Source organism: Mustelus asterias, chromosome 5 (genome assembly GCF_964213995.1).
Source record: "Mustelus asterias chromosome 5, sMusAst1.hap1.1, whole genome shotgun sequence".
Taxonomy (NCBI): domain Eukaryota; kingdom Metazoa; phylum Chordata; class Chondrichthyes; order Carcharhiniformes; family Triakidae; genus Mustelus; species Mustelus asterias.
Genome location: NC_135805.1, coordinates 39,823,362 through 39,836,871, shown reverse-complemented (window position 1 = coordinate 39,836,871; position 13,510 = coordinate 39,823,362). Strand labels below are relative to the sequence as shown.

Here is a 13,510-nt window from a genome sequence, read left to right as displayed (position 1 = left end):
ACATTTTGATAGTCAAAATAATCCAATAAACTGCTGCCATCCATTTAAAAATCACAACTGTAAATGGAGGATATAAGCAAAGCTTCAATAACATATCTTCACAGACTTCTTAAAAAGCAGGCTCTCTTTAATCCTTCCTCTTTCCATCTTCAAAGATTTGTAATGACTGACCATGAAGTCTATACCTCTAAAGTCAAATAACTCTCCTGGCAATAATGTACTGAATTTTATAAAAACAATCAGTCTTTTTCCTTTATATATTGTGGAGTGAACCATAGCATGTCAATGCTCAGAAATATTTTTGCCCATAAATGGCAAAGCATTCAGTTTAGACTAACTGGTCACGATTTATATTTTTCTCTTTAGCTGATAATTAGACATGCACTCTCCAGTGCCCATCGCAAAATCAATTAATTTTTCATTTAAAGGCATATCAAGAACCAATAGAGCAGGCTTACAAACAGTTTCATGTCAGTGTTACTGAAAAAAGCATGGTGTTTCATTTCTGCAAATACTTCCCGATTGCAATAACAAAAATGAAACCAATATATAGAGATGAATAACATTTTAAAAACGGCAGTCAGCGCAATGCATTAGTTTAAAAGTTTAATGTTTATTTATTAGTGTCACAAGTCGGCTTACATTAACACTGCAATGAAGTTACTGTGAAAATCCCCTAGTTGCCACAGTCCGGCGCTTGTTCGGGTACACTGAGGGAGAATCTAGCATAGCCAATTCACCTAACCTGCACATCTTTAGACTGTGGGAGGAAACTGCAGCACCCTGAGGAAACCTACGCAGACGCAGGGAGAATGTACAAACTCCACACAGACAGTGACCCAAGCCAGGAATTGAACCCAGGCGCTGTGAGGCAGGAGCGCTAACCACTGTGCTACCATCCAAGTCCCTGCCACCTTTCAACCACTAATTCAGCAAAAACCCAGTGGAAACACCGAAGACACTAACTACCCAGCTAATGTAAGCCATTTTTTCAGAGTTTCCAAAGTTGAGGCAGGAGGTAGGAAGAGCCCACAATCAAATTCTATGCTTCCCAACGTCCCATTCAATTATGTAACTGGCATCAATCTGCTTCAATGAATTGAAAACTAGCTAATGGGCCAGAAATTCCAATCTCCAGCGGAAATGTATGCTCCGCCAAAAATAGAAAATAAATTTGCATACTTACGCTTCCTGAGCAGCTCTGCCAAAACTACCGATGTGTGCAGCAGCCTCAGACAGTCAGTGCCGCCATTTGACCAAGCCCCAGCGTGTCGCAAGCGATTGCTAACCACGCCCCCTTATGATGCAGCAAGCCTGGAAATGCCAATTAGGGTCCAGGCTCCAAAAGGCAGTTTTGCATTGAACAGGGATCTTTGCTCTTACAAAAGGTATGTATTTGTATTTAATGTTTTCTTTATATTTCTTTGAAGTTGCTAATACTACTGTTATTGGTTCACTCAAACTGTAAATTTTATATTTATTTTAATTATTGAACAGGAGTATTATTTAATATGTATAAATAAACAAATGATTTATTTGTTTTAAATTTGTGAAAGCACTATTTAAAGTCATAAAATCATAGGGGCAAATGTTACCATTACACCCGCCATGAGAATCATAGCGGGCAAGGGGTGAACCATGGAAAGGTCTGTTGACCTCGGGTAGGATTTTCTAGTTTTGGGGTGAACGCGGCCGGAAAATCCCGCCCAGAGAATCCCTACAGAAGGAGGCCATTTGGCCCATCCTGCCTGCACTGAAAAGAATTCCACCCATGCCCAATCCCCATGAATTTATGTTGCTAATCCCCCTCACACTAAGGGGCAATTTAGCATGGCCAATCAACCTAACCCGCACATCTTTGGACTGTGGGAAAAAACCAAAGCACCTGGAGGAAGCCCATGCAGACACGGGGAGAACATGCAAACTCCACACAGTCACCCAAGTCCAGAAATGAACCTGCATCCCTGGATGTGAGGCAGAAATATTAATCACTGTGCCACCGTGTCACCCTAAATCTGCATTGTGTTATTATGTAACTTTTTAATATGGTGGCATGCTTATAAGTGTTTGTGTGTTTTAATTTAGAATATGGTCAGATCTTCTTGAACCATGATTTGGATACCTGCATGAGATCGATCAAAGGAGAGTTCCGATTTAGGCTGTGGAAAATCTAGATGTGTCTATCTAGATGTATTCTTCTGCCTCGCTTACTTTATTTATAATTCTCATATTTAACTGTTCTGTATGTTTCAATAAAGCACTTGCATAATTCCATATTGAAATGTTTGTTTTGTTTCAATAAAGCATTAGTAGAATTTTGTAGTTTAATGGAAAATATTTATTAACAAAAATGTTATAAATGCAAACTTTGATACCATGTTAACACTTAACTAAATATTTTACTTCAGCAGCTGCACTGACATTTTTAAGTGCCTCATGTTTCAAGTTTCTTACAAAATATATTTTTCTGACAACAATCAATAAAATATCTATACATTAACACAACAATGCTGCTGTCGCTAAACATGGAGGTGAGGGATGGATATGAAAAAGGGTAAGGAGGGGGAAGAGGAAGGGAGGGGATGGGGGAGAGGGCGGAGAGGGTTTGGGGAAAAGGAGGGTTCAGGGAAAAGGATGAGAGGAGGGGAGGGGAAAAATGGGAGAGGGAAGGGTTTGGATTTTGCATGTAATGTGACTCTTCCATGCCTACATCAAAGTCTCAAAAAGAACTTCAGTTAAGAATCAAGTAAAAAGCGCAATGTTCCAGCAGTGGTAGAACATGCCTCCAGATTTTCAAGTTGCACTGGATTCTGTAATACCGAGTTCACATCAGCTTACAGGAGACTTGCATTAGTCATCTTAATTGATACAATTTCCTGAAGCATTTGAACTAGCCAGGTTACACAAGGATCAACGTTGCATCAGGGAGACTCTTAAAATACTGTTAAAAACTGCTCAAAATATATTGCAAATTCCAAAGGTTGAAATTCATTCCAGACACTGACGTCCACTTTGTTATATATGAATGAAGATTTTTAATGGAATTAGTTGTCATGACAAAGTTGTAAAAAAAAATTAAAAATCATCCTTTCACTTTCTGGGCGGCACGGTGGCACAGTGGTTAGCACTGCTGCTTCCCAGCGCCAGGGACCCAAGTTCGATTCCTGGCTTGGGTCACTGTCTGTGTGGAGTTTGCATGTTCTCCCCGTGTCTGTGTGGAGTTTGCATGTTCTCCCCGTGTCTGCGTGGGTTTCCTCCGGGTGCTCCGGTTTCCTCCCACATTCTAAAAAACGTGCTGGTTAGGTGCATTGACCCGAACAAGCGTTAGACTGTGCCAACATGGGGAATTTCACAGTAACTTCATTGCAGTGTTAATGTAAGCCTTACTTGTGACTAATAAATAAACTTAAATTTTAACTTTTTTTCTGTGCTTTACTTATATGTTAAATAACTTTTTAAAACATACCAAAAAGATAGCCAACTCAAAGAGTGTCTGCTGCCTCTACGTGCGTCAGATAGACCAAAAAATAAAAGTGCAAATAAATAACGGCAAAAATTCACCTAACAGCACAAGCGGTGGAGGTTTTGGCACAATTACAATTTAGTGCTTCAGGACCAGCAGTTTTTTGAATCTCCATCGGAGGTTTAAAATTGGCGCTCTTTCAGCGCACACGCGCATGTGCTGGGACTTCTGTGACGTCCCACGCGCATGTCCAGCGCTTAATCAGCGGAACCCGGCATTTCGGGCCGGAAGTTACACCGCCATGTTTTCTGATACATCTACCCAAGAAAGACCAATTTAAAAGGTTGAGGTGAGCATGTCATAGATCTCAAAACAAAATATCATTGTTAGTATGGAAAGTTGATATCAATTTCATGAAAATTTTCTTTCCAATTTGAATTTGTTAGAAATTGTGGTTTTATAGGACATCTTTATTGTGGTAATATCCGGCAAAAATCAATTTTCTTCAACTGATCTGCAATATAACAGGAAATGTTGTTTGCTAGTTCTTGAAGGTATTTTCTTTGAAATCTCAAGTCTCCAGGGAGAAGAGCCATAGAAATAATTGTGATGAGAACAAGGCAATGAGATGCACTAAAAAGAGGAAACTGGAGCCTGGAAAAACCTCAAGGTAAATGACCAAAGATCAGGAAACAGACATTACTGATGCAGCAATGGCACTGGCCTAATAAGCTCATTATACATGAAATAATTGGTGCGGCCATCTTTGATCCCCAACTTGTCATTGCTAGAAGCGTAGCACTAGAGTTATTCAAAGTAATGCTCAATCTTACCATTTAAACTCAGGGAGCTTCTGTGATTTAATTTACTCTTTAGATGTCATAGAGATCCACAGCACAAACAAGGCGCTTCGGCCCATGATGTAGGGGGCTAGAAAAGGCTAATAAAACACACAACCATCGGTTTAGGAACGCTAACACAATACTGACTTAAGAGTGAGTGATCTTGGACTATGGGAACGCTGACAAGGACTGCTGCTATAGAAGACAACTCTATATAATTAAAAAGTACTTTCATTTTAAAAAACGTGTATTTTGAATTTATGAAATGAATGAAGTTTGATTTAGGATTTTGTGAAACTTCAGTCAATGACAAAATGCAGCAGGGCTTGGTGGGAGAGGTATATACAGTGGCTGCATTCCACCGAACAATAGTTCCACTGAAAGCAGTTATGTTATCAATAATGGTCGAGAACAAGATGGCTACCAATGCCACTTTGATGAATAGAGCTGTACAGCTCTGAGCTGATAATGCAGGTGGAGGGCAGACACAAGGGATTTCTCAGGGTCGGACAAGTGTCACATGGATTCAATTCGGTGGGAATCATCCTCCCATTCCACTATCCAGCGTCCCATGTTGCGGGGCAACAAGAGGAAGGCAACATCTGTAATTACTAACAAATGAAATCCCATTAGGTCAAGATGTGTATTTTTATTGGCTGGAGTTAATGACAGAATGTTTATTGGCTGATTTGTATTAATGTTTATTGGATTATGTCCACCGGGAAGGTGGGAGAAATGATTTTGTAACTGTATAATTGTCCTTGCGAGGGCTTTGAAGAGCAGAGTGATATCAGACAGCCTGCATTCCCTATCTGCAGTGCTGAGCTTCTTCATATCATTCTCCCATTCCATCATTTGGTTAAATAAAGTACATCTTAAAATCAGTACACTGCATTTCATAAGCCTTTGTATAGCTTAAGTTTGAGCAATTCATAGTCTCGAGAGAAAGACCTCTGCAACAGCTCATCACATCTGCACTAGTCAAAAACAAACCACCTAACTATTCTAATCCCATTTTGCAGCACATGCCCCATAGCCTTGTACGCCTTTGCATCGTAAGTGTACATCTAAATACTTCTGAAATGTTATGACAGTCTCTGCCTCCACCACTCTTTCAGGCAGTGAGTTCCAGATTCCCACTACCCTCTGGGTGAAAAAGCTTTTCCTTACATTCCCTCTAAACCTTTTACTCCTTATTTTAAATCTATGCCCCCCCCCCCCACCCCAGTCATTGATCTCTCCACCAAGGGGAAAAGTTTCTTCATGCCTACTTTATCTATGCCCCTCATAATTTTATATATCTCATTCATGTCCCCCTTCAGTCTCCTCTGCGCCAAAGTAGACAACCCCAGTCTATCCAATCTCTGTTCATAACTAAAACCACCCAGCCCAGGCAATGTCCTGATAAATTTCCTCCACTCCCTTTCCAGTGCTATCACATCCCTCCTATAATGTGGATTTCGCACACAACACTCCAGATGTGGTCTAACCAACATCTTATACAGTTCCAACATAAGCTCACTGCTCTTAAATCCTATACCTTGGCTAATAAAGACAAGGATACCCTATGCCGTTTTCTCCACCTGTGTGTACATGCACACCAAGGTCTCTCTGATCCTCAGTGCTTTCCAGGGTCCTGCTGTACATCACATCGATTGCAAGTGAATGACCTCACATTTATCCAGACTGAATTCCATTTGCATTGATCAGGCCATCTGACTAGCCCAAGTATATCCTTCTGTAATCTAAGATGAGACAAGCATTGCATGAAAAATATAGTGGGAAGAGGAACCATTATACTTCAACAATAAATCTGGCGTTTATTCTGCAGCATTGTTCATTGGTCAGTTAAAATTGCTATAATACTCATTTTTGTTTGTGATTTATCAGCAAGGCAGACAATGCGTGGGTGGATGGGGTGCTGGGGGAGTGCTGCAATGGGAGCTGCCAGTATTTTAAAGGGTTTGTACAAATGACACAGATCAACTATGAGACAGGAGGCGAGTTTCTGGGATTACTGGGAGAAGGGGCCATGGAACAAGGGAACATTGGGAAGGTCTTGAGGATTGAGAGCACTGAGAAAATGGTCTGGGAATCTCCCTGTAGAAAGGGGACCCCGAAGTCAGGAGGGCAGTGTCTTGATCTGACAGGTTTGGAGCAGATGTGGAGGTCATAGAGTCATACAGCGTAGATAAGGCCCTTCAGCCCACTGAGTCTGCACTGACAATAACTACCACTAAAGGCACGCTAATCCCATTTTCCTGCACTTGTCCCACACCCTTAAATGTAATGACGTTTCAAGTCTTCATTCAAATATTTTTTAAAGATTGTAAGGTTTCCGGCCTCCACTATCTTCCCAGATTCCCACCACCCACTGAGTAAGAAAGTTATTTCTCAAATCCCCTCTGAATCTCCTACCCCTTACCCTAAAACAATGCCCCTTTGCGACTAACTCCCCAACCAAGGAGAACAGCTACTCCCTACTCACCCTGTCTATATTCCTCATAATCTTATACACCTCAATCATGTCCCCCTTAGCTTTCTCTGCTCTAAAGGAAGCAATCCAAGCCTATCTCGTTTCTCCTTATAGCTCAAATGCTCCATTCAAGGCAACATGCTGGTGAAGCTCCTCTGTATCCCCTCTAGTGCTATACTTGGTTTCTAGCAATATTTAGGAGGGAAATCCAGCAGAATTGTATGCAAACTGCCCTCAACACTTTACAGACCACCAGGCAAACCATCCTCCTCCTCTAACACTCCATTCCTGCCCACCAGATTCTCCAATCTGTTCCCACATCCTTTTACATTGTTGAATGCAGAAACAAATTTGTTTTTAAAATTCCATTTGTCAACTAAAATTTTGTGTCAATATAAGTAAAGTTCATTTCCATTTCCAATTTTAACAAACAAATTAGTTGAGGACTACAAAAGCTAGCCATACAGAATTTTGAATGTTATCTTACCTTTGTAACCGTAATTCTTTTGGATCAAAGCATTGAAGTCCTTCTGAAAATTCCCCTTCATCTTTTTTCTCTCGCTTGGCTAAACGTTTTTCTTCTCTACGATACTGTTTTAACAGCTGTTTTTCTTGTTCAGACTGAACAGTGACTTGACAGCCATAAATGGGTTGTGCATTTCCCCCAGTACCTTTTTTGGAAGTGTCTGTAAAATTAAATCAGCTTTAATTAATTCACAAAAAAGACCCCTGGCACTTTTAACATAGTAAAATATTCACAGGAGCATTATCAAACAAAACTTTACCCTGATACACCTAAGGAGACATTAGAACAGGTAGCCAAAGAAGTGAACAAAAAACAGAGTCTTAAGGAGCACTATAAGGGAGGAGAATAAGATATTGGGGGGGGGGGTTAGGGAGGGAATTTTCAGAGTCAACAATTTCTCTATTAATTGGAATAATTAATTGGTTTCAGATAAAGCTCGGCACAACATCGTGGGCCGAAGGGCCTGTTCTGTGCTGTACTGTTCTATGTTCTATAATTATTTGAATGCAGAAATGACAAAAATTAACAATTAATTTTAATGGATGGTTTTTCAGGAAGACTTAATGACAACTGGAAACTATTTTGATGGCAAAAGACACATTTGTCATTGAGGCTATGTATCCAATGAAGCCAGATTGATTTGCAGAGAAAAGTCAGTTCTGAGTTTCAGAACTGACCTTATTACTACCTATTTTTCTGGTGAAAGCACATATGCAGAATTATTTTCATCATCGGGTACCTACTTAGACAAGTGATGAGAGGAAAATATAACGTGGTCCATATAAAAGGAAGGATTTTGAGGTTAAAAAAAGTAAAGGCTGGACAAACTCAGCAATTCTAACAGCATCGAAGGAAGCTGTTCGAGGAATTTAGGATAACTTGGGACTAAAAGACTGATAGATTAAGATAAAATGAATTTAGAGTGAATATATATACAAAAAGTATAAAGTACCTGGAGTTACAGAGGTACTGTTTTGCGTAGAAACACATATAACCACTGTTAGAGAATTTAAACATGTATTTTTGAATATTCTGTACACCTTGGCAAACTACACACTGCCCCAAGGCATGGCGGGATATAGCTGAGTAAAAAGAACCACATTCCTTGAAAACAATGCAGCCACTAAGTAGAAAAGGGCTCTCTTATCAGCGTGGGTCTCAGATAGTTCGGGCAATCCCAGACAGCCAAATGAATAGAGTACTGATAAAGAATTGCTCAACAGATACGGACTTACATATTTGAGGTTGCTAGGAGACGGTGAGAAAGAACTTTCCGGGCTTACGTATTGAGGTTACGAGGAGACAGTGGGCAAGAACTTCTCGACTCTATACACCTATGTACTTTCATGCTGCCAGAGAGTAGAATGTTATTGGCCAAGATAAATGATTCATACTAAAATGATTGGCTCATCCGATTATGATGAACAGCATAGGCGGGCAGATGATTTCTGAAACATGTATAACTGCAATACTGATAACAAATGCAATTTAGAATAATTTGGGCTGCCTCAAATCGTTTTCCCACACGTGTGGACCAGGCCTGAGTGACAATAAAGTACGTCTTCAACCAGAATTACTGTTTCCGTGAGCTATTTGTATTTGCTGAGCTGTAATTAATAAAGAGAAATCTCTCACTTAAAAGCCAGCATAATACATCGGACTCTGAAAAACTCCTATAAAGATAGAAACAGAGTTAACATTTCGAGCCAAAAATTCCTACTTCTGTTCTAAAGAGCTGTCATATTCGACTGGAAACGTTAATTCTGTTCCTCTCATCACAGATGCTGCCAGATCTGCTTAATATTTCCAGCACTTCATGTTTTTATTTCAGGTTTCCAGTATCTGCAGCATTTTATTTTTATTGAAGGATATTGAGACTTGATAGAAAGTACATGCCAGTTCATTCAAGTACTGCCTGGCATGAGAAAATTTAAACAGAGAAGGCTGTGAAAAAATGGGGTTGTTCTTTCATTAAAAAATTGGTGGAGTTGTGAAGTGGTGTAATTCATGTCCCATGTTAGTGCTCAAAAGCAGAAAATATAATAAAATTCAAAATTAGATAGATGGATAAGGAAAAGGGAATAAAGTTTTAGAAGAACAGGTAAATAAGATTAGAACTATTTGCTCTTGTGGTAAGCAAATAGCTATATGGACTGTGTGGGTCAAATGGCCTGTTTCCATGCTGCATTTTCTGTGCAAGCTAAAGTTGAAGGGATGAGGCCAATTAAATGGGAGTGTCACAACAAACAAAAATTCTGGCAACTTTGAGAGTTTCATTAAGCATACAGAGAGTTAACAATTTTTGCTGAGATTACAAAGACAGATGTAGTGAACAATATTAAGGGGCAGGAAACAAAATTGATGGCATATTTCTGTCGATAGTGGAGCAGCCTGGCACCCAATCCCTTGTCCGATAGCTGCTAAAGTTAAGAGAATGCTGGATATAGTGGGGAATATTTTCTTTTATTTATTCATTCATGGGATTTGGGCGTCGCTGGCTGGCAAGCATTTGTTGCCCATCCCTAGTTGCCCTTAGAGGGCAGTTGAGAGTCAATCACAATGCTGCGGCTCTGGAATTACATGCAGGCCAGACCAGGTAAGGACAGCAGATTTCCTTCTCTAAAGGACATTAGTGAACCAGATGGGTCTTTTCGACAATCACAATGGTTTCATGGTCATCAGCAGATTCATAATGCCAGATTTTTAAAATTAAATCCAAATTCCACCATCTGCCATGGCAGGATTTGAACCCAGGTCCCCAGAACATTAGCTGAGTTTCTGGGTTAATAGTCTAATGATAATAACACAAAGCCATCGCCTCCTCATATCATTCCATGGTACATGCTCCATAAGTCAGCATTTCAAGCAAGTCTGCAGCATATGGAACAAAGTTGCAAGTGTTTTTCAACTGACCCAGGCTCCAACAACATCGTACACATAGGGCCCAAGTTTACCATGGTGTCGTGCCCGTTTTCAGGCGCGAAAACGTGGTAAAGTCAGGTGTGAGGCCATTAACGCGATCCATGCCCGCACCAGCACAAATGGCCACTTTACCGAGACCCGGGAATGGTCGCGATCTGATTCGCACCCAAAACAGGCGCAACAGCGATTTAAATGCATTTGCCAATCCGGAATCGGGCCGAAATGGACATGCTGAATAAAAGTCTGTTTCGAGCGCTCCAGCTGCTGAAGAGGTAAGTTCAGAGCTTCCAACGGCTCTCTGACTCAGGTCGGTGATGGGGAGGGAGGGAGGCGGGCCAAATCATTCTCTTGGCGGGGGGGGGGGAGGCCCGATCATTATCTGGTTGGGGGGGGGGGGGGGGGGGGGGGGGGGGGGGCCACAGGGAGGCCTGATCATTTCTGGCTGCGGCGGGGGATGGAGGAGGGCGGCCCAATCATTGTCTGGTTGGGGGAGGGGGGTGGAGGGAGGAGGAGGCGGATCAGATGTACCTCGGGCGGAGGGGGGGGGTGGTATCAGGTAGACAACGTTGGCCGAGTTGCAAGAGTAGGTACCGTGTACCTGGTAGATGGTGTTCTCACGTGAGATGATGGCATCCGTGTCGATGATCCGGCACGTCTTGCAGAGGTTGCTGTGGCAGAGTTGTGTGGTGTCGTGGTCCCTGTTCTCCTGAAGGCTGGGTAGTTTGCTGCGGACAATGGTCTGTTTGAGGTTGTGCAGTTGTTTGAAGGCAAGTGGGGCTGTGGGGATGGCCTTGGCGAGATGTTCGTCTTCATCAATGACTTGTTGAAGGCTCCGGAGTAGATGCCGTAGCTTCTCCGCTCCGGGGAAGTACTGGACGACGAAGGGTACTCTGTCCACCGTGTCCCGTGTTTGTCTTCAGGATATGGCGCTCGACTCATCGATTGACAGTTCCGACGCGCCACAGCGAAAAACCGCACCGACCTCCTCAGAAGACAAACACGGGACACGGTGGACAGAGTATCCTTCGTCGTCTTTACCTGGCCTGGCCTACATGTGACTCCAGAGCCACAGCAATGTGGTTGACTCTCAACTGCCCTCGGGTAACCAGAGATGGGCAATAAATGCTGGCCAGCCAGTGACGTCCATGCCCCATGAATGATTTTTTTTTAAATGTAGAGCCTCAAACAACACAACAACTTATCAAAGTGGAGCTCAACCAACACACAGTCTGTCAAAGTGAGATAATGTTATCTCTGCCTGCAGATACAAATGCTGGCAAGAGAACACAGGACACTTTTTGAGCAGTCTAATTTTTCTCCCATCCCTTTTGTTAAAACGCCTTCCTCTCCTCAATTCAACTCAATTTCACTTTCTTGCCCAGATGGAAGTTTATTTTGGTTATATTGCTCATGTATTTAAAAATTACACCTAAATGATTAATAACAAGAAAAGAAAATCAGAAGAGATCTAACTGTAATTAGCTATGAAAAATAAAGCCAATGCATTTAATTAATCAGTCAGGAAGGCCCACCCTCAGCGCATATCCTTGGCCATACATCAAACGCGCTAGAAGTTCTTATAGAAGAGGGCACAAATGAGTTTAAGAACCGATTTGTCCGGATCTGTGGGACTGTAGCCTTTTCCCCGAATGTACCCGACAGTAATACTGAGATGGGTGATGCTCATTGTTCATGATACATTTTTACGTTTGTCAAAATGCTCCAAGAGTAGGTTGATTTCATCAGGAAAGAGTTGCTCATCAATTACCATTCCTACCTGGTACAATAATCACTGCATCCTTAAAGAGTCTGCTTTCCTAAAATAAAAGAACTAGGCAGGACATCAAAAAAGGACAGCATTCTCAACTACCACTGAAAAAAGGAGTTTCATGATTGTCAGAATCACCCAAAAGGATTTTAATAACATGTCCCTGGCCACCACATCAGTAGACTGTTACAACCCAAGGCCACACCCCCAAGGTTTTGGTACGGTCCAGTTGGGGATCAATAATGTTTTGTTAAAAGTATACAAAGTTTGAGATTTAAGATATTTGCTCAGTGAATAACGCCACAAGATTCCAACAGGCTACAAACAAAAATAAATTTTACTATACAAGATCAGAATGATAAAACTATTTACAATATCTATCTTGTACTCTAACATTCAGGCTAACATGAAATATATGTGATATAATTGGCAAACTGCAGTCAAACACACCACATTTTACAATAAATGGCAGGTGTAACCATAACAGAGTGCACGGCTTTCATAGATATCAACCAACACTGAGTCAACCAATCTCATTGAAACCTTGTCTCTCTCATGAGGGATTACAGCCTTCACCTCCAAAGATCTTGCCTTGGAATTCTCTCCAAAAATCGCTCCAACTCGGATGGTTTCAGAAATGGTCCACTTCACTCGGTTTCAACCCCATCTCCCGAGGTTCTATTTCTCTGAATTCCCAAAACTGCATTGAAGCACCAAATCACAGCACAGCTTCAGCCCTTTGGCTGCACCGAGCAGAATACCACTGCCCTCGGGCCCAACACAATGATAGAGCGCATTGTGATTTTGTCCTGCCACTGAATTCTCATGACAGACCTCAGGTGTCTTTGATGGAAGCATTCCAGAGCTTTGGTATGAACACTAATGAACGCGTAAATACCAGCATGGAAGAAAATAACATTAAAAAGATGGTGCAGACATGTCCTAAAAAGTCTTCTCCCTGTTTCCACTCCCAACAACAATAAATACCAAACTTCTCAGACATAGGTCAGACCTGGCATTCCAGATGCTCAAAAATTGCATGCAGAATTCCCCATCTATTTTTGAGTATGCTTACAATGCTCATGATGTGGAAATGCCGGCGTTGGACTGGGGTAAACACAGTAAGGAGTCTAACAACACCAGGTTAAAGTCCAACAGGTTTATTCGGCTAGTGGCGTTTGCTACCAAATAAACCTGTTGGACTTTAACCTGGTGTTGTTAAGACTCCTTACTGTACAATGCTCATACCAGCTTCAGAAAGCAACTTACACTCCCTGCCCCAGACCAAACCAATAAAATCAGTCGGTAAAACTGTTGTGTCTGTAGTTTCATTTTTTGAATGTACAACGATCCCCATTACCACCCCCCCCACAATTAATTTGCCACCTCAGCAAGTTTCAAATAATCAATTTAAGCAGATCGCATCAGGCCATAAATGGACAGACTTTATGAGCCATATAGCATAATATATAGTATAATTCCAATCCAATGAAACTAAATTAGAATATTATTA

General features: G+C 41.5%; 1 protein-coding gene across 1 annotated transcript in view; it reads right to left on the bottom strand.

Annotated features, from left to right (window-relative positions):
• Positions 1 to 13,510, bottom strand: part of ascc3 (activating signal cointegrator 1 complex subunit 3) — a 562,510-nt gene that overhangs the window by 497,283 nt on the left and 51,717 nt on the right. Inside the window, exon 6 of the mRNA XM_078212424.1 lies at positions 7,269 to 7,467. Coding sequence (XP_078068550.1) covers positions 7,269 to 7,467 — 199 coding nt within the window. The remainder of the gene's footprint in view (positions 1 to 7,268; positions 7,468 to 13,510) is intronic.